At 35.2% G+C, this 20,574-nt stretch overlaps 5 protein-coding genes across 19 annotated transcripts in view; 1 reads left to right on the top strand and 4 right to left on the bottom strand.

Annotated features, from left to right (window-relative positions):
- The window catches only part of LOC135844396 (uncharacterized), a 141,956-nt gene extending 131,131 nt beyond the window's left edge, over positions 1–10,825 (bottom strand). Inside the window, exon 1 of one of the 13 annotated variants that reach the window (XM_065362586.1) lies at positions 10,093–10,825. The gene's annotated coding sequence lies outside the window, so the exon portion shown is untranslated. The remainder of the gene's footprint in view (positions 1–10,092) is intronic. The other 12 variants (XM_065362580.1, XM_065362574.1, XM_065362583.1 and 9 more) reach the window with 12 other exon arrangements.
- On the bottom strand, positions 195–2,550 carry LOC135843865 (uncharacterized). The gene is made up of 2 exons (XM_065361902.1): positions 2,185–2,550; positions 195–2,080 (listed from the first exon to the last, which is right to left on the bottom strand). The coding sequence occupies exons 1-2, from the start codon at positions 2,396–2,398 to the stop codon at positions 264–266; spliced, it is 2,031 nt and encodes a 676-aa protein (XP_065217974.1). The 5' UTR covers positions 2,399–2,550; the 3' UTR covers positions 195–263.
- Positions 4,714–7,716, top strand: LOC135843934 (uncharacterized). Its single transcript, XM_065361990.1, has 2 exons — positions 4,714–4,873; positions 5,127–7,716. Exon 2 carries the CDS (start codon positions 5,336–5,338, stop codon positions 7,214–7,216), a length of 1,881 nt encoding a protein of 626 aa, XP_065218062.1. The 5' UTR covers positions 4,714–4,873; positions 5,127–5,335; the 3' UTR covers positions 7,217–7,716.
- Positions 10,826–12,416: 1,591 nt separating the features above from the next.
- Positions 12,417–16,615, bottom strand: LOC135843617 (uncharacterized). 2 transcript variants are annotated; one of them, XM_065361559.1, is made up of 3 exons: positions 15,843–16,615; positions 15,429–15,647; positions 12,417–15,289 (listed from the first exon to the last, which is right to left on the bottom strand). In XM_065361559.1, the coding sequence occupies exons 2-3, from the start codon at positions 15,613–15,615 to the stop codon at positions 13,131–13,133; spliced, it is 2,346 nt and encodes a 781-aa protein (XP_065217631.1). In that variant the 5' UTR covers positions 15,616–15,647; positions 15,843–16,615; the 3' UTR covers positions 12,417–13,130. The 2 variants fall into 2 exon arrangements, with proteins under 2 accessions (XP_065217631.1, XP_065217632.1); XM_065361560.1 differs by having other exon boundaries at positions 15,847–16,615.
- A 67-nt stretch (positions 16,616–16,682) lies between these two features.
- Positions 16,683–19,873, bottom strand: LOC135843616 (uncharacterized). 2 transcript variants are annotated; one of them, XM_065361558.1, is made up of 3 exons: positions 19,645–19,873; positions 19,290–19,501; positions 16,683–18,972 (listed from the first exon to the last, which is right to left on the bottom strand). In XM_065361558.1, the coding sequence occupies exons 2-3, from the start codon at positions 19,498–19,500 to the stop codon at positions 16,826–16,828; spliced, it is 2,358 nt and encodes a 785-aa protein (XP_065217630.1). In that variant the 5' UTR covers position 19,501; positions 19,645–19,873; the 3' UTR covers positions 16,683–16,825. The 2 variants fall into 2 exon arrangements, with proteins under 2 accessions (XP_065217630.1, XP_065217629.1); XM_065361557.1 differs by having other exon boundaries at positions 19,290–19,548; positions 19,645–19,872.
- Positions 19,874–20,574: the final 701 nt, after the last annotated feature.

The raw sequence follows: 20,574 nt of genomic DNA, 5'->3' as shown, positions 1-20,574 counted from the left end.
TTCGCGAATACTTTCCAAAAACGAGTAATGCCCCCCTTTTAATGATGCGTTTTAAAAACGAAGGCCAGTTTTGAAATCGTAAGCTTTTTTCATGTCGAGCTTTTTGTAAAAAATTTTAACCAAAAAACATTTAAAATTTATTGTTACCAAATTTTCTACAATTTTTCTTCGAAAACATTCAAAATCAACGAACTTCCATAAAAACCCAAGGTAAAACTTCGACAAATTGAAATGGAACGAATCAACACAACAGGCAAAAATAGCTACAATAAAAATTCAGAGAACTTTTTTGTCGTTTCAGGCTCAACGCAAGATTTTTCATCATTCAGCCGATCGATCAACAGCGTCCTCAATTCTTTCCTATCCGAGTCTGATTCGAGAAACCAGCGAGCGCAGTTTTCTGCATCACTCAACAGTCCGTCGAGTATCATTTTCTGTAATTTATCGATCGCCTTGGGTGAAAGAATGATCTTCTTTTTAAACTCGGCGACCGATTCGATCGGTATACCATCAGCTATAACTGCAGCCAGAATATCATACGAAGGACCGAAATGATTCATGCAAGCTTCGATACCACGCGGACCAAAGAGTAGTTTCTTTTTATAGTCTGCAACTATTTCAGGATACGATGATGCGAGTAAAGCCAGAAAGTCATTCAAGCCTTTTAAATTACCGGTCGAATAATAACCCGAGCATTTCTGATTAAGATACCCCAAATGCGGGTCCAACATCTGACGCATAAACTGTACCGCTGACGGATCATTTTTCGAGAAACCGAAATCCAGAAATTTCACGAGTGTTTGAATTTGAAGACCGGATATCAATTCTTTGCAACGTTTACGAAAATACGCAGTTTTGGCCAGAGATAGCTTGAAACTAGTCGATTCAGCTGCTTCGGGAAGAAATATATTAATGAGCTGGTCTAGCAATTCGACATCACTGTAACATAGAAATTGCCTACAGCATTCTTTGCTGAAAAATGTTGTTTTTGTTATTTCTCGTAACGAATCTACATCGGCGCTCTCCAACAACAGCGATGACACGAAAGAGATTTCTTTGTTTCCTTTAATGGCGAACCACCGCATTACTTTCTTGACAAAATTAACGTAGTCGGATTTGAAAATATGACGCTTGAAATCATCAGGAGTAGAGTTCCAAATTTCCATTAAACTGGAGGCTTCGGTCGAGTTGACCAAAAGCTCGTTGAATAAGGTAACGAACTGATCTTGGGTGATGAAACTGCGAACATCGTACCACATTTCAACGACACATTCGTGGCCATCTTCGGATTTCAAGTCTGCGAAGTTACTCATGATAGTGCTAAGTTTCTCCATGATCACTGGTAAGCGTCGAGATTCGTCCAGTTTCGCGAGTAATAATTTTTGAAAAGATGATCCTTTTTCGACAAACCAAATAACTTTAGAAACTCGTTGTTCGACGTCCAAACGATCGAAAAAATACTCGATTGCTGGCCAGTTATCGACAAAATCTTGCTGAATCATGATCTCGTCTTTGTACAGTTTTCTAGGCGCACGTGTCTTATCTAATTTTTCGGCGCAATAACGTTTCCAATAGCATATCAAAGGAAATTCGACGAAGCGAAATTTATCGAGGACAGCATTCTCATCAGTTGTTGGCCAGATTTTTTCTACGTCTTCTTGCATGCAATACGTACACGCCAACCGGAACTTCTCTTCCTTGGTTAATTTATCGGATTGCAGCAAATTTCGAGCCGTTGCGACAGAATTAATCGAGTCATTGGGATACCAAACGATGAGATTGATATACTGATATAAGTCCGTTTTTCGGCCTTGTTTCAAGAATACTGCTCGAAAAATGTAAGAAATCCACTCGTTCGCGTTGAATTTCACGTTATTGAAATGTTTCGTGATACATTTAGTAAACGATTTGGGAATAGGTAACGCGTCTATCCATTTAGGTACTTCGTCGTCCAAGGATGTACGCCATGCTCCATGATTCGTTATTATTCCTGGTATCGCGACGGTGGCATGATTCCATAACGCGATTGCCACGCTAAATAATGCCATTCTTTCTAATCTTGGCACCGAAGTCGGTTTAACTAAAACAATTTGACCAAATTTTCGATTAGTCGGCTGCTGAGAGAAAAATCACGCGAATTCAAAAGTAGTAGTCGTAGGGACAAATGACAATGTTTCAACTTACGATCAGCTTCGTAGCAGATCTCATCGTCTGAGTCGGATTCTTCAGAACTGGAACCACTACCCATGACGACTCGGATTCTGTCATGGTTGAAATACGAATCATTGCTATCACTATCATTGTAGTCTTCTTCGCTATAATCGTCAAAATCGTCAGAGTCGGATCGAGAATCACTCGCGCTATTCGAATATGAACTGTCGCTATCGTACTCGAACATTGTTGACTCGAAAACAATGTATCAAAAAATTCAGAATTTTAACGGCACAAAAAATCACATTTAATCGAGCGGAAAAGAAACAAGAATATCGTTATCGTTGGAAAATGTATAACGTTTCAACTGACAAGTTTCTGTTGTCGTGTAGCCGAATATTGTCATAAAAAACTCGCACTTGACATGTAAAACAATAATTTTTTCATTTTTAAAGCCTAAGGGGCATAGAAGCCATGCAGAAGGGGAAAAATCAAGCAAAATGCATAATGAATGATATAATATTTTTACTCACTACACTCTTTCATTGACTATGAAATATCGAAGGGCTCGTACTCGAATTATTTCTAAAAAACCCGAATTTTAGCGAATTCTAGCCCAATAAAAATTCTATTGACATTTTTTTTCGATCCAAAAATTCTTATTTTTTTTTGACTGGTAAACCACATTTTAGCCAAATTCTAGCTCATAGAAATTTTTAAAAATTTCACTTTGAAAATTCAAAAAAAATTTCTACATCGAAAATTTAAAAATTATCGTGTTGAACCAAAATTCTAGCTCAAAAAATGTTTTTAGAAATTTCACTTCGAAAATTCAAATTTTACTCCTTTTTTAGTCGCTGAACCAAATTTTAGCAAATTCTAGCCCAAAGAATTCCACTACAATCCAAATTTTGTTTCGCTCCAAAAATTCCAAAATTATTCATTTTCTGATCGTTGAATCAAATTTTAGCAAATTCCAGCTCAAAGAAATTTTTAAAAAATTCACTTCGAAAATTTAAAAAAAAACTTCACTTTTAAAATTCAAAAATCACCTTTTCTTTTGTCGTTGAACAAAGTTTTGGCGAATTCTTACCCCAAAAAAATCCATTTGAGATTTTTTTTTTCGCTCCAAAAGTTACAAAATACGTAATTCTTTTTTAGTAGCTGAACCAAATTTTAGCAAATTCTAGCTCAAAAAAATTGAAAAAAATGTCACTTCGAAAATTCAAAAACTGTCCTTTTTTTAGTCGTTGGACCACATTTCAACAAAATTCAGCTGAAAGAAGTTGAAAAAAACATTTCACTTCGAATATTCAAAAATTATTCTTTTTTTGATCGTTGAACCAAATTTCAGCAAATTCTAGCTCAAAAAAATTGAAAAAAATTCAATTATTATAGAGCAAAACATTCGAAAAAAGCGAGACTTTCAGGCAATTATTGGCAATTTTTGATAAAAAGCGAGACAGCAACGAAACAGTCCACAAATACTCGAGCAGCTTTTGAAAGAAAATTCAATCCTTGGGATTTTTGGAAAAATAGCAAAAATAAGTGAAACTATTCCGCAACTTTTTTTGATAAAAAAGCGACACTTTTGGCAAAACAAGTACGGATTTTCATCAATTTTTTAAAATAAAAAACGTGACTCAGTTCAGTTTCTGTGAAGAGCATGGCTTTTCGACAATTTTTGAAAAAAAAAGAAACTAGGTTGATGAGTATTTTACGAGTAGAAGAAACAGTAAAAATTTGACGGTTTTTGCAAAAAAGCGAAAAATTTTGGCATTTTTTTCCTGTTTTTGGCAGAGAGAGTGAGTATTTCAACGAAATACAGTTTTTTTTTCTAAAAATTTTTTACAAAAAAAAGTCAAACTTTCAGAAATTTTTAGCGAAAAGGCGATGCTGGTCACTGAAATTTTTTAAAACAAAAGTAAAGATTCTTGAGAAAAAGCAAAACTTTGAAAATTGTAGTAAAAGGCAAATCTTTTTGACAATTATTAACAAAAAAGTGAAACTTTCTCATACAATAATTTCTAGGTAAAAAAGAGCGTTTTTTGGGAGTTCTCGCAAATTGAATATTACAGCTTCGTATTCTGATCAGGTCAGATTTTTATAACTTGATAAGCTGAATTTCATTTTCAATAATTTGCCCAAATTCGAAACAAGGAATTTGGTACATGAAATTTTGCAAGGTGGTGTATTTTTGGATGTTCATTTATGTTTTCGTTGCTCTTTTTTTCAATTCAAAATTCCTATAATTTTCGATTCACTTCCATCGAAAACTACACAGGTTTATTTCAAGACATATTCGCTCAAAATGAAAAAAATGCCTTTATCAGAATAAGATTGGTCGGTTTTCTAATAACAATCAAATAAGTAAATATGCACGAAACATCTCAAGTAGGTACCTACATAAGTGTAGGTAGGTAGGTACAGATCCAAGTGTTATGAACCCAGCCTGTGTAAACCTTGTATCTATAGTAGATATCGATCATTCGTTTACGAAAGATTGAATCTTCGATTTTAATCAATCTGTTGAAATCATCGTCATTGATATTAATTCTTACGTGATAAGCTGAATATTTTACTTTCTATTAGTTCGAATGAAAGTCGTTCTTTATAGAATAACGCGAGTAGTGAAGTGGGACAATTCGAATTAATGGACTTGTGCTTTCAAAAATCTAGAATTACTAATTCAAGTACAAATGCTGCATTCACCAATTTCAAGGTCAGTAGGTAGAGGTACATAAACAATTTTTTTTCAAATATCAATAACATCTACAGAACTGTACAGTAAATGGGAATTATTTTTCGGCACTTGCAATAAAAATAAACCACAGAATGTAATCTGGGACCATTATTAGAATTTAACCACCTATCTGAATGATCAAGTTTAGAACATTCTGAGAAATCAGTTAAAAAATAATATAAGATCCTCGCCAATATCAATCCAACAACTTGAAAATTTATTCAACTTGCAGGATTCTTCCAGCCTCCAGCTAGTCACTGATCGAAAAACCTGGACCAACCAATCAAGAATGCTAACACGAAATACACCACCACACATCAAATGAAATCAAAATTCAAATCACAAATCTAATAATTTCTCTCGATCACATCCCAAACAGCTTGCTATACTCTCATCACACTAACAAATCATTATTCCAATAAAACAAAAACCTGAAACACGATGAAAAAGTTGCTCTTACTCATCCCTTTGATCACTATTCAACCAATGGCTTCTTCAGCTTTCAGTCTCGACGTCGATACCGTAGACTTCAAAGACTTAGTACTCAACAACGACGTATTTGTAGACAAAACCCTGCTAATTCATCAGTTCTCGACACTTTTCAATACTAGCCTAATCCTGCGACCAACTGGCTGGGGTAAAAGTATAAACATGGACATGATTCGTAGATTTTTCAAAATAGAAACGGATAATTTAGGAAACCCATTACCAAAAAACCAAACTGAAAATTATAAGCTTTTTTTCGGAGGCGTTTTAAACACAGGTTTAAACCAAACTAAAACCCTAAACCCATTGAAAATAGCCAACGTCTCGAATAGTTTACATCACGTGGGCAAATATCCAGTAATTCTACTCAAGTTCAAAAACATATCAGGGGATACTTTCGAAGAAGTTGTAGAAAACATAGAATCATCCATAATGGACACGTATAAAGCCCATCGATACCTACTAAATTCACCACTTGTGACTAAATCAGATCAACTGGAACGATATTTGAAAGGAGAACTCGACGATAAAAGTTTACGTAACAGTATAAGCTTTCTGAGTGAAAAACTTCACGAGCATTTCGACGAAAACGTTATCATTCTGATTGACGATTACGAGACTCCAGTCATGAACGCTTTTGCCCTTCAAAGTAAAGTGAAACCTCTCTCGAGGCCTTTTCATTTCCACGTCGAAAGTTTACTCAAGGAGATTTACAACGATGCTTTTAGACCTTTCAGAAACCCTTGGGTAAAATTTGGTTTACTCGCGGGTGAACATTTGATACCAGTAGACGATCGCGATTGTTTATTATCTCGTGTATCAGTTCTTCGACAGTATTACGAAACAGAATTAACACAATTTTACGGATTTACACAGGTAGAGGTGCAAGAGTTACTACAGAAAACATCTCATCTTCCAATAAATGTGATAGAGGCTAAAAATTGGTATAATGGATACAAGTACAAAGGATACGGGAATTACAATTCAAGATCTATAATGCAATATTTAGCTCATAACGCTACCTTAGCTTCGTACGCTTCAAAAGTACATAAAAATGATACGATTGGTTACATTGATCGAATACTTACATCGGATACCATGCAAAAAAGAATACAAACGCTTATTTCAGAAGAGTGCGATTACACTTACAGAACTACTCGTAGATACATCAACATGGAGTATAAATCAGAACTATGCAATAGAGAAGATCAAACTAGGATGCTCATCAATAAAGGCTATCTGGCTTTAGATCGAGAAACACCAAACGATGTAATTTGGTGTCTGTACATTCCTAATGAAGAAATGAAACGTATTTTCCACGAGAAAACTTCGCAATGGGTATTTGCCAAGTTCGATATAACTGATTCGGGATTCCGGTCTTTTGTCAATTTACTTACATCAGGTGACGTTGAAAAGTTCGCAAATAGTTTGCAAATGTATCACGATAAAGCAACCAATTATCTTCAAAACGCGAAAGATAATTTATTCGTGTTATATAACGGTCTAATTACAGCTTTACAAATCATTTTATCAGAAACCTATCTGATAATACGAAGCACAGATGATCAGCAAGAGTGGTTCAATGGTCAAGGCCACGATATGCACATGATTCCCAAACTGAACTCGAGTAACTTGGCGATTTTTTTGAAATGTAAAATCGTGCAAAATGAATATCTAGAATCATCGGTTGACGAAGGGTTGAAACAAATCAACGTTCGTCTATACGAAAGCGAATGGAAAAATCAATATTCGGGTGAAATTAAAAACATGGTTAAATTAAGCATCGCAGTGTCAAGTGAACAGGTGGCAACTAAACATGATACGAGATATGCCTAAGAGAATTTTCGAAACAGTTACCTAGTACAGGGATAACATATCCTCGTCCTGCTGTACATTCAAGATGATTAAGTACAAGGTGCCCTAATAAACTGGTACTGTACTTGAGGTTTCGGCAGAATCAGGCACAAGAAGTGTGAAATAAAAATCACGGATGAGGAATCTATCTTGATTTCGAGCACTTGAGAGTGCCCTCAAAACAATCTACGAGGCTTCGAAACTTGCAAAAAAATTGTACTTATTTTACAGTTTTCAACTCGTTCGGTGTGTTCCAGGAATTGATGCCTTATAGGATTCAAATGAAAAGAAGCGATTTGAAATTCAACTCGAACTAACAACAACTATTAAGTGAGAATATTAGATAAGTTGCGAATTATAATAATAATTTAGATTTCTCATTACGAAATAAATCGCCATCGATGAAATAAAAACGTGTTTCAGAAAATTAACGTTGAATGAAAATTATGGTAGAAAGTGAGAGAAATAAATTTGTACATAGTTTATGAATGAACTTTGTAATACACATTAGGTTTTATTAATATGTATCAATATTCACACAAGTAATCTCATATGCTTCAACTATCATACTCAATAATTTTCAAAAAAAAAAATCCACCCTTCAGCTCATGGATGAGGCCCGGCCCAGGACCAGGACCCGAAACCCGAAAAACCTCTGATTATTTCCTTGAAGCCCGAATGTCCAAGCCCCAAAACCTTAAAAACTGTAACCTACAAAGCCCGAAACCTTTTCCTCTGAAAACCAAGCCCCTAACGTGAGTCCCGAAACCCAAACTGTGATCAGGGCTTTTCAGAGCTTGGGTAAATTATGTAAATTACTATTGTGATTACCGTTCCGTGCATCTCAAAATTTCAAAAGTCAAAAAAGATGATTTTCAAAAAAAAAAATTTACAACTTCAGCAAAAAGTTTAATATTTTAAGGGGTTTTTGGTACATTATTTATAATATTCCGTAGATATTTCATTGTTCTTTGAAAAATGATACTTGAAAAATTTGGACAATAATTAAAAATTTCAAAATAAATTCAATTCTGATTTCAAAAAAAAAAAAAAACTGTTTCATTCAAATAATTTTGAAAAAAGCAATCGGAATCTGGAATCTGCCCTTAAAATGTTTTTTTTTCCAACAGAAAATCAAATAAGATTTTGCTTTATTCTTCATTGAAATTGCAATTGAGGTCCTTCGTCAATTTTTTCACTGATTTTTATAAGTTCAAAATGGGCTTGAAAATTTTTCCTACAAGCTAACATTTTCGGTTTTCCGATTCGTTTTTACTTTTTTTTTTTTCATGGAATGAAAGCCCAAGCCCCAAAACCCGGAACCCGATAAAAAATCGTTCAGGACCTCATCCCTGCTTCAGCTTTTAAAAAAAATTAGGACCTTATGACAATTTTCCCAAAAAATGAAAGTAGATGACAATTTTGGCAAACAAAAAAAACCAGTAGGGCTATACCTACTTTTTGGCAGCTCGGGCAAAATTGAGAATTTCGACAAATTGGCAAAAATAGGACCTCCTCCTGATAATTCCTACAAAGAAACGGGACATTTTATAAGCAATTTTGGGGGAACAAATGAATACTTGCCAATTTGGGCAAAATGTGTAATTGTGTATTGAACTTTTTTTCGGCACTTTATGTAAAAATAACAGTATGACGATTTTGGTTGAAAAAAACACAAAACAGAACTTTTTGCAGCAGTTTTGCCAACAAAAAAACAAAAAAAAGGAATTATTTTGTTAGATAATTTAAAAAAAAAAAAAACAGGAATTTACTCGATAATTTTGGGAAGAAAAACAGGATTCTTCTTTTAGGAACCGTTGACTAAAAACTAAGGTTTTCTTAAAGCAATATTTAGATTTTGAAAAATAGTACCTAATCGTTTTTCCATACATTTCATCACTTATGAGTTCAATTCTACTCCTACAATACCTTACTTTGCAAATTACAATCGCATGAACGAAACGAAAATCAATTCGATTTCAAGTTGAGGGAATTGGGAAATGATTATGAGCAATGCAATGAGCTACATCTGTCATTCGTTCAATGTTCAAAGATTTATTGATCAGCTCACAGCTGCTCTGCTCTCAAGTCATAACAACTGACCCTGAAGAGACAAAGAGACCAGGCTCAAGGCCAGGTCTTGTTCATCTAACAAAATATAACAATAGCATTATGAAAAGTGTACGAAGTCTTCTGTAGCTTAGTTTAGACGTGATACTTTTCAGAGTAACGAGACAAGAACGACTATCGTTATCGTAATACCCTTCCCATCACCAGTTGTTTCTTTCAAGATCAAGTTCGATGGGAATTTCATTCATAAAGTTCGAAAATTCATCACCACGAACGCAACAAAGGTGGATCACTTGACTGACTTGACCAAGTAGGCACTTGACTTTATCGCGGAAACAAAAGACCGATGATGAGTATATTTATTTACCATCTACAGAAATGAAAGAACAAGACGTAGTTATGTGGTGTACGCTACTTTCTTTGTTTACTACATACACTCTTAACGTCCTAACAAACATGATGAAGAGAAATGCTGAATGATCAATGATCATGCGTTTACATATTATGTAAGTCTAAGTACATCGCGTAAGATGGAAAATAATTAATTTATCCGATAAAATCATTATTCCACACTTATCACACATCTCCGAACCGAAAGCTTCGATTTCGATCAAATTTGTTTCAGAAGTATAATATTAATAAACAAAGTAGTGGGTCAGCTTTGTAATTGATATGCAACATGCGACGCAATATCGGAACAATGGTTCCAAACATACACAAGAAATACATTCCAATAACAATACATGCTTCGATTGAGTTCGAAATACGATTCGAAAGTTTAAACTTACCAGAATGCTGAATAATAACGTAGAAATATGAAAGTATCTAATGTCCACGTCTCCACGAACCAATTGGGCAATTGCACTTCTTTACAGGACACCGCCAAACATAACAATGCAGAAGATGATAGAAGATTCGCGAATTTGTGAAAAAAAACGCACGTCAAATCAGCCGACAACAACACTTACGACAAGGCAGACAGAGACAGAGTGACAGAGATGAGAGAGAAGAGAAAAGAAAGAAAGAAGAAAATGCACAGTTACGGTTACGGAATGTGCTGGAAGTGGAAGAAGAGTAGAAATAGAAATCTAATGGGAAGAGGGAAGGGGAAACCGGACCGTCAAAGGAGAGTGTAGGGTTGTGTTTCAGGAGAAGGTAAGGAGGAGGGAGAAACTGCACAAGTGTTACCATTTTGATTCGAAATTTCCTCTCTCTCGCTTATACTATTTTACTTACCTACTTCAATCTTCAATCAAAGAATCAATTCAATAGTAAGAAAAAACAACGCTAATTTTGAATTCAAATTTTAATTATGGTTGAAAATATCCATTGGTAGGCATATACATAGGTATATGTGCGATGATAATTTACTTATTGCTTCTGCAGTTCTGCAAATCATCACTCATAAAATTCTTTTAGAGGCATAGAAATTTAATTCAGAATATACACCTTTCCGACTGACGTGTAACGACCAATAATTAATGAAAATTTTAATGACGATTAATTCGTCATACTTAATTACTGAATTAGTTTCGACCTTGACTGCGTAGATAACATTTCTGTAGCTTTAACCAGTAGTCCAGTTATTAAAGACATTTTTACAGGAAAAATTATTATCAAACAGATCTTTCGCAAATATTGTTCACAGAGGTCCCCTCAACAACATACTAAAAGTCCTGACCCGTACGGGGTCCGGAACCCCCTCAAAGGGGGGGGTGGAACCTTCCCCAAAATCAGTTTTTCGCCATTTTCTCCCCCGCATTGCATTTTAGCGAAAAATATGTAACAAATAAAAGAATCTACGTCAAATTTCCGATCTAATGATGTATCAACTTTCCTTGTATGTTCAAGGGGGGCGGAACAGCAACCATTTAAATGAGGGGGGTTTTCTGAAAAATAGATAAAGGCTATATGCGCCTAAGAGGGGTGAAATGGTCCCCGAAAACGTTCGAGTTGATATTAGTATGGAAGGTAGGTACCATTGAGAAACTTCCGCGTAGAAAGTTTCAGATCCACACCCCCTCCTCTTTTTGGGGAACCCCCCTTTTCTGAAACTTCAATAACATTTTTCTCAGCCCCATTTCAACCGATTTTGAAAATTTTTCAGTATGTTGTGTATATCCTTAATAGGTATTCCCACAAAAATTCTCAACCCCCTCCCCTCACATTTACCCCTTAAAATGATGTAAAAATGAGTCTTGGAGAGGGTTGGGGGTGAAATTGGAATTTTGGGGAAAATAACTAATAATTAATGAATAGGGTGTCGTTTTCTTATGATTCGATACCGCTGAGCACGAATATGACGTCAGATTTTTTGCTAGACTCATCTAGCCCTCTCCAGAGCACTTGGCCTCCTCAATTTTTTTTATTGTTAAAAAGCATAAAATAAGTTGAGAAACGCTATTTTGAGGGGTAAATATGAGGGGAGGGGGTTGAAAATTTTTGTGGGAATACCTACTAAGGATATACACAACATACTGAAAAATTTTCAAAATCGGTTGAAATGGGGCTGAGAAAAATGTTATTGAAGTTTCAGAAAAGGGGGGTTCCCCAAAAAGAGGAGGGGGTGTGGATCTGAAACTTTCTACGCGGAAGTTTCTCAATGGTACCTACCTTCCATACTAATATCAACTCGAACGTTTTCGGGGACCATTTCACCCCTCTTAGGCGCATATAGCCTTTATCTATTTTTCAGAAAACCCCCCTCATTTAAATGGTTGCAGTTCCGCCCCCCTTGAACATACAAGGAAAGTTGATACATCATTAGATCGGAAATTTGACGTAGATTCTTTTATTTGCTACATATTTTTCGCTAAAATGCAATGCGGGGGAGAAAATGGCGAAAAACTGATTTTGGGGGAGGTTCCACCCCCCTTTGAGGGGGTTCCGGACCCCGTACGGGCCAGGACTTTTAGTATGTTGTTGAGGGGACCTCTGTGAACAATATTTGCGAAAGATCTGTTTGATAATAATTTTTCCTGTAGATGGGACATAATTGGTCTTTAATGACTGGACTACAGTTCGACTAGGAACATCGGATGGCGGCTCGCTCTAAACTAGAAATCAAAGATACCTATTCAATTTGGAAAGAATATCATACGAATAACACGTAATGAACAATTTTTTATTGAACGCATAATTCAGAAAGCACATTCCCAATATAACATGCAAAATAGATATGTACCTAAAAATTAAATCTTTATTCTAAACGTCAGTAAAGTATTAATTACATCAATCGTAAATGTTTGCAAGTCAACAAAGGTTTATGATGAACAATTGAACATGAATCCGATTAGGTACAAGTAAAAAGAACAAAATCCAAGCTCAAATACCTAATCCACAAAATCAGACATACATAAAATATGTACACGAAAAATAGGAAGGTGCAAACACACAGTATATCTTTGAGTAAATAGGAGAAAGTAATTTTGTTTTTTGTAGCCTAAAAATTCAACTGCAACATAGCAAAAACATCGACAGTTGATGTTGATACTCGTAGTTGACATCCTTATTCTACAATATCAACAGCTGTTCAGCATTAAAAATGAATATTTCAACTCAAGAGAACCGTATCACAATTCACAAGCTGATTAAAATTATTACTGTACAGTACAAATAAAAAAATTTATAAACACAACTGCACTATGGTATTCAGGAAAAACAAAATGTAAGTAGGTACTAAAGACACGTCAAATTAACACGTAGGAATCTACATACTACCTAATAAAAGTTTATCATCCAAAATTACAAAGATGAGGTAAAATACAAAAAATCATAAAAGAACAAGCTGAAAAAATGATCGTACATAAAATAACGTAGGTACGAATTACTTGCAACATTTTTTGCGCACCAATCGAACAATTTTAACAATTTTCGCACCTTTATGCTTTCTTTCGAATTTTTCAATTTCTTGGATATCGTTATCAAAAAACCAGCTCATCAACGATTTTAAAAACGGCGTACTATTCGTTTTCTCCATCAATTCAGAGATCATCGGTATTTTTTTGAACAAATCCACTCTTTGCAATTTGTAATTCTTAGCTGCATCAGACGATTTAAAATACCAAGCCAGAAACTTATTCAATTTGATGAATATAATTTTAACGCTTCGTCGCGACGCCGACTGGTATTTTTCGTACGAATTAAAAACGCATTCGCGTAATATTTCATCGAATACGTCATTCAAAGGTAACACGCATTTAACCTGTTTTATTATTTTTTCGTTTTCGAAATACCATAGCAACAACGATTGCCATTGCGGATAAGGACACTTCTGGATAATCTGACGCATCAGTGCGACACGATCATCGATCAACGCCGTCTTCAAGATTTTCTTGTCTTCGTCCGACGAGAGGTGTCGATCGACGCATTCTTTAACGTTCATTAAACGATTTTTCGATATCTTATAGCAGAAACGAGAAACAGCCGTTCCCGAAAATAGTACCTTCTTCTTAAACTTCATCGCAAAGTCATCGGATGCTGAAATATCGGCGAGAATTTCATTCAACTGGTCTCTTTTCGAAGCCACACTTAATGCACACGTTACAATACCATCTGGTGACATGAGCAAATTTCTTTTGTATTCGATGATGAAATCTGTATGTGCAGGCGACAAAAGCGAAGTTAAATAATCATTCAAATATTGTAAACTTGGTCCGGTAATTCCGTAATAATAACACAAACACCAATTCCTAACGGACTGCGATTCTTTCACCATGCTCAATTTAAACTCTGCCAAGTCTTCGCGTGCCGGAAAACACGAGCTTAACAATTGGTTTAGTTCTTGAAAGTTATTTTTTTCAATCAACTCCTCGCAACACTTTTTAAAAGCGTCTTTCTTCGTAATTTCACTTTTCACTTCCTTGCTCGAATCTGATAACACGGTTAACAAAATATCGCGAATATGAGTACGGAAGTAGTGTTTCAACATTGCATAGATTATCTGGCTGTCATTGTAATTGAAAATATAATGCTTGAAATCGTCGCAGCAGTTGTTCCAAATATCTTGCAAAATAATACGACCGTTTAGTTGGTCCAACAATTTCTCGAATAATCTCACAAATTGTTCCCTCTTGATTATATTTCTGATCTCCAACCATGTTGAACGCGCATCTTCGTTATTTGATCCGGTTTTCGCAAAATTCGCCAAAATTTCGATCGCTTGATCTGAATGTGAATACAAGCTCAAACGTTGAATTTCGTTCAACTTCGTTAGTAAAAAGCACTGATACTTTACGCCATATGTATCGATCAATCTTGAAGCACTTTGAACTTGTTGTTCGGCAGACAGACGATTGAAAAAGTACTCTTTGGCAGGCCAGTTATCTACACGAGAATTTTCAAACATGAAAGTATCGATAGAGCCATTTCTCTTTGGTATTTTGTGCAATTCGTTTCTATAATAACAATTCCAATAATGAATAATAGGATGTAGCTCGCGATCCAATCGATTCGATGTATCATTCACCAACGAACGCGGTGACATCGTTTCAATATCGTCTTTCAGACAATACGAACACAATAGTCGATATTTCATAACGTTGCTTAATTTGTGAGACGCGATCAAGTGTTTGGCTGTTCCCTTGTAATCGATGGTGCCATTCGAATGCCAAATTAGATCCTCGACGAGACTAGCAACAAAAGCGTACTTCACGTGATTCGTAAGAAATACTTTTCGACGATGATATGAAACCCAATTTTGAATTTCACGATGTAATTTGAAGACATACTCATTAATATACTCGACTATCGAATTCGGGACCCGTAATTCTAAGGATGTTTGGTAAACTTTCTTCACCAACGAATCCCATACTTCTGACGCTTTGACGGAAGTAAATGTAAAAGTATATTCATTAATTTTGAATGATTTCGACATGGCGTCAGATATCTTAGCATGATTCCATAATGCCACTGCAATACGAACAGCTGCCATCTCTTTCAACGCCGGCACAGCTCCAAGAGGTTTTGCTTCGAATACGGAAGCCCCTATAAAAACAATCAAACACAAAATATAACTAACCGAACTGCTGAACGATACTGCAAGCAGAAATATCGGCAGAATTGATAGTGAACTAATCACCCACCAGGATGAATTCACGAGTAGAATATTCAACTTTCAACTCACAATTATTATTTGTACCAGTAAACGAAAAATTGGATAATATTGATGAATCTGATTGATAAGAAGAAGTATCCGAGTCATCATCATCTTCACTATCTTCAGTTTCTGTGAGAGAATCGTTCGATCCATTTTCGCTAAAATCTTCTCCAGTGTCACTATCCTCTCTCCTGGAAACATTCGACCCCATCATATCACTGGATGATACTGATCACTTCTGCGTTCCTAATAAACGAGAAAAAAATTATTTTGCTAGTATTCAACAGTATGTCAATTTGTTTTTCTAACGAATCTGATCGAAATTCACCATTGAACAGTTGAACGTGACAAAGATTGGTAGAATAATAAATACAAAGGCATAGCTGTTATCACAAAACGTTTCAACCGATTTTTCACACTATTCAATCAATATGTACTTACTTACTGAAGTTTAACTGGCAAATTCCGACAGGATTTGAAGCAATTCTAAAACTTATTCGCGATTTTTACAACGAAATAGCAGAAAAAAATATAAGAAATTGAGAAATCAGAATAACATTTAGGAGAAATCCACTAACATTGATAAAACCACAACCATGACCACAACACAACCAGTCAACCACGTGCGTATTGCAATTGAAACACTGTTGTCAGTTGATGAAATTATAAATTACCATTTTACTTCCCTTATTAATTTACTACATAATATGTATGAACTTTATTTTTATTCGATGTATCTTTTGAGAGTTGAGTTTGAGTGCTCCATTTTTCCAGGCGTGATTGAATCGAAAAATTTTATTATTGAATTGAGAGATTGGACTCGACTCTGAAGTATCGAGTCATCATTTTAAAAATATGAAATTTTTATTCGTTTACCATTACAACTTTTACGAGAAAAATTGAATCAAAATTCACCACTTAGCGAAGTGATCCCTACAACTAAGTAACGTCCATGAATTCGTACCTATTCATTTGTTGATTATATTGATAACTAATCAGAATCAGATCAATGATCATTGATCACCTCATCAAAACCTACCGAAACTTCATCAATCCACACATGTTGTAGGTGTTCAAAACGTCAGTCAAAATGTCAAAAACAAAACTCATGAAAAATTTCTAAACTTTTCAGAGCACGAAATAATATTTTTATGCCAAAAACAGGAGCCATTTCACATTGCCATGATATGTACCTACTTGAATGATTCATTGTACATAAATTTAGTGCAATCGAAAAATCTGTAAAAACACTGTATAGGTACCTATCGAAAATTCACAAAATAAGTAATTAGACCATTGATATTCGGAGAACATATAGTATAAGACACATCAACTTGACATATAAAAGACATTAATCATGATACAAAAATTAAAATAAAAAACAAAAAACTGAGAAAAAACACCGAGTAAAACCACATTAAAAATTATTTGCGACAACTTCTGCGCGCCAATTGGACCGTTTTAATGATTTTCTCCCCTTTATGCTTCTTTTCGAATTTTCCAATTTGTTCGATATCTTTTTCGAAAAACCAGCTCATAACAGACTTCAGATACGACGTGTTATCGTCTTTCAGCAATTTGGAAATCACATCTATTTTTTTGTACGAATCCAACATCTGTAATTTGTACTTCTTGACTGCATTGGATGATTCAAAATACCAAGTTAGGAACTTTTCCACTTTGACGAATTCAATTTTACCAGCTCGTCGCAACGCCGATTGATATTTATCATACGATTCAAAAACGCATTCTAGCAATATTTCGTTAAATAGATCATTCAAAGGTAGCTCGCGTTTGTTCTGTTTTATCATTTTTTCATCTTCGAAATACCAGAGCATCAACGATTGCCACTGCGAATGTTTGGATTTAAGAATAATCTGACGCAAGAGTTGAACATCGTCGTCGATCAACTTTTTTTTCAATTTTTTTTCATCTTCGTTCGACAAGACGTACCGATCCATGGTTTCTTTAACTTCGTCCAAACGGTTTTTCGAAATTTTTCGCTTTAATACATGAATGGCCGAATTTGAAAATAATATCTTCTTCTTCAACTCGCATGCGAAATCGTCGGATGGAGAAACATCGTTGATGATATCGTTTAACGTATCTTTTATTGAAAGCAATAGCCTCACGCATTGATTAATACCATCCGATGACATGAGCAGATTCTTCTTGTATTCGATGATGAGATCCGAATGAGGTGACAGCAGTGAAGACAAATAACCATTTAAATTTATCAAATCTCCTTCCGAATAGAAATTCAAACACTTATTCCAAACGATCGAGGATTCTTTCACAAAATCCATCTTGAATCGTGCCATCTCTTCGCGTACAGGAAAGCATAAACTCAATAACTGATTCAATTCCTGAAAGTTTTGTTGCTTTAGTAATTCCTCGCAATACATCTTGAACGAATTCTTCTTCGTGACCGCATTTTTCATTTCTTCGTTTGAATCCGATAACATGGTAAATAAAACATCACGAACGCATCTTCTTTTAGCACTGGTTTTCAACATTTTATCGATAATTTCACCGTTATTGTATTCAAAAATATAATGTTTAAAATCATCGTCAGCGTGGTTCCAGATATCTTGCAAAATAATAAACCGCAATCCTAAGTTGAACAACTTTTTGAATATTCTAACGAATTGATCTCTGTTAATCAAATTTCTAATATCGAACCACAGTGAATAAACATCTTCGTTGTTAAATCCAGTCTTGGCGTAATTCACTAACATGTTGACGGCTCTGTTGGTTCGACTGGCCAAATAGACGTGCCAACGTTGAGATTCGTTCAATTTCGTCAGTAAAAAACGCTGAAACGTTACGCCGTATTTATCGATTAATTTTATAGCACTTTTTACTTGTTCTTCGGGAGACAGACGTTCAAAAAAATACTCTTTAGCCGGCCAATTATCTACACCTTGATTTTCGAACATGAAAACATCGACAGATGGGTATGGTTTCGAATGCACTTTCTGTAATTTGTTTCTATGGTAGCAATTCCAGTAATGGATAATTGGGTGAAGTCGACGATCCACATTATTCGTTATGTCATTCACCAACGACAACGGTGATATCTTCTCATCTTCCAAGCAGTACAAACACAATAATCGATACTTCACAACATCGCTCAATTTGCAAGACGTGATCAAGTTTTTGGCTGTTCCCTTGTAGTCGATGGTACCATTAGAGTACCAAATTACGTCACCGAAGAGACAATAAACCAAAGCACATTTCACGTAATCTATCAAAAACACTTTCCGATGATGATATTTAACCCAAACGTGGATTTCGCCATCGATTTTCGTCACGTATTGATTAATATTCTCAACTAATGTGGCCGGAAGTGGTAATTTTTCTGCTGATTGGCGGATTTTCTGCACTAACGACTTCCACGGGGCGGAACGCTGCACAGATATGGCTTGAGATAAAGCCCTGATAGAGGATAATCCAGAAACGCCTCGGAGTATGTCCGCATGTTTCCATAAAGCGACAGCTATACAGACAGATGCCATATCCTTCAACGCCGGTAGATCTGTGACCGGTTTCGCCACGAATTCTTCAGAACCTGTGAAACACATGAAAATAAAATTTAAAACACTTGAAGGAAAATGTATCATCACCACGAAAAAATCATTAAGATTGGATGAAAATTGGAGCCCCGAAGAAAAATCTAGGCCAAAGTACATACATTTTTTTTGTATGGAATCAAATAGGTACCATGTCCTCGTGAGAGGAGCAGACCATGAGCAGACAAGCAGGGCAGATTTTGTTCATCTTAAAAACTTAATTCTCACACACTTTAGTGCAGAATTTTCCAAAACACAATCACATATTTTTTGACTCGATAAATTGATAGTATCTGCATATAGAATAATAACTCACTTTTAGGAATACCGGTTGACGAAGAATCTGAATCTGTCGAAGAAGAATCCGATGTATCAGAATCCGTTACACGCAATGGAATAGAATCCTCTTCCTCGGAAGTTTCGGTATCGCTCTCGCTCGAACTATCGCTCTCAGTATCTCTGCTGACGTCGAATAAGCTCGAATTACTCGACGAAGAAGTCGAATCAGAATCGGAACTGTAACTCATACTGTAAGGCAGTGAAGACGGATCAAAATCAATTTCTAGTCTGCTTTACTAATAAACACGCCAAAAAATAAACATTAAACATTATAAAACTAAATTAAACGTCGACTAAGCTGTTATCACGAAGAGGGTGTGTTTCAAACTTACGCTGAAATTGTAATAGGTACGTCACCAAATCTTGAAATCTTGGAATTCGATTAAAGTTAATACTATGCAAGTCTGGAATGAAGTTTATCGAGATCATGAATGCAACGCACCACACACTAACAACGATAATTGATAAAATCCTTCTAAAACAAAAACCAAACACGTTTGAAATTAAAATCGGCGTGAGCGTGGAAAAGTCGAAAAGAAAATGCCTTCAAAAAAATGCAATGCAACATCAGCAACATGTTTGATTCCGCACAAAATCAGTGTACGCAGTTGATAAAATAAAATCATTATTACCATGTTCATTAAAATCATTATTATTTATTTTATTTTTTATTCTCGAAGTACGTACATAAAATACGTAGATTATGTAAGCGTTAATACAAGAATTTGAAGGAAATATTAATTTTAGAATATGAAGCGACGAAGTGACCCGTAACTCCACCTATGAAAGCTTCAAGGTGAGCAAAAATTGCAAAATTGAAAGACGTTAACTTTTTCTTTCTGAATTACAAAAGTCGATCCAATACAATACAAGCTACGGTATGAAACTAAATCGAAAAAGCACAAAGCATGCAAAAATCTACCACCGGCCAAAAATTTCAAGCGCTAAAAAGCATTATTTTTGATGAATTTTTGAAAATCATTAGGTCAAAAGTGAGAAAAAAAAGCAACAAAGTTTTACCAAATTGACTAAGAAAGCTTAAATGGGATGTACTCAATCTTCGACCTGCCAAATTGATTAAAAACTGTTTTGAATTTCAACTTTTTCGGGCAGTTCTAAACTTATAAATCCATTATCGCTCAAAGCTCAAATATATTGTATACCTATCATATTTTTCCTCAGCAAAGTTTGTTAAAATATAGATTCGTCGCACGCAAAATTAAAATCTTCGTTTTTCATTAAATCTTCCCAGGTCTCTCTCA

Source organism: Planococcus citri, chromosome 4 (genome assembly GCF_950023065.1).
Source record: "Planococcus citri chromosome 4, ihPlaCitr1.1, whole genome shotgun sequence".
NCBI lineage: Eukaryota > Metazoa > Arthropoda > Insecta > Hemiptera > Pseudococcidae > Planococcus > Planococcus citri.
Note: the sequence above shows the minus strand (reverse complement) of the source record. Positions and strands in the feature narration are given on the sequence as shown.

Coding starts and splice junctions, on each gene's coding strand:
- LOC135843934 (XM_065361990.1), top strand. CDS start 5,336: ATGAAAAAGTTGCTCTTACTCATCCCTTTGATCACTATTCAACCAATG.
- LOC135843865 (XM_065361902.1), bottom strand. CDS start 2,398: ATGTTCGAGTACGATAGCGACAGTTCATATTCGAATAGCGCGAGTGAT. Junction 2,081..2,184: donor GATCTGCTACGAAGCTGATC/GTAAGTTGAAAC, acceptor AAATTGTTTTAG/TTAAACCGACTTCGGTGCCA.
- LOC135843617 (XM_065361559.1), bottom strand. CDS start 15,615: ATGATGGGGTCGAATGTTTCCAGGAGAGAGGATAGTGACACTGGAGAA. Junction 15,290..15,428: donor TACTGGTACAAATAATAATT/GTGAGTTGAAAG, acceptor TTGTTTTTATAG/GGGCTTCCGTATTCGAAGCA.
- LOC135843616 (XM_065361558.1), bottom strand. CDS start 19,500: ATGAGTTACAGTTCCGATTCTGATTCGACTTCTTCGTCGAGTAATTCG. Junction 18,973..19,289: donor GTCAACCGGTATTCCTAAAA/GTGAGTTATTAT, acceptor TGTGTTTCACAG/GTTCTGAAGAATTCGTGGCG.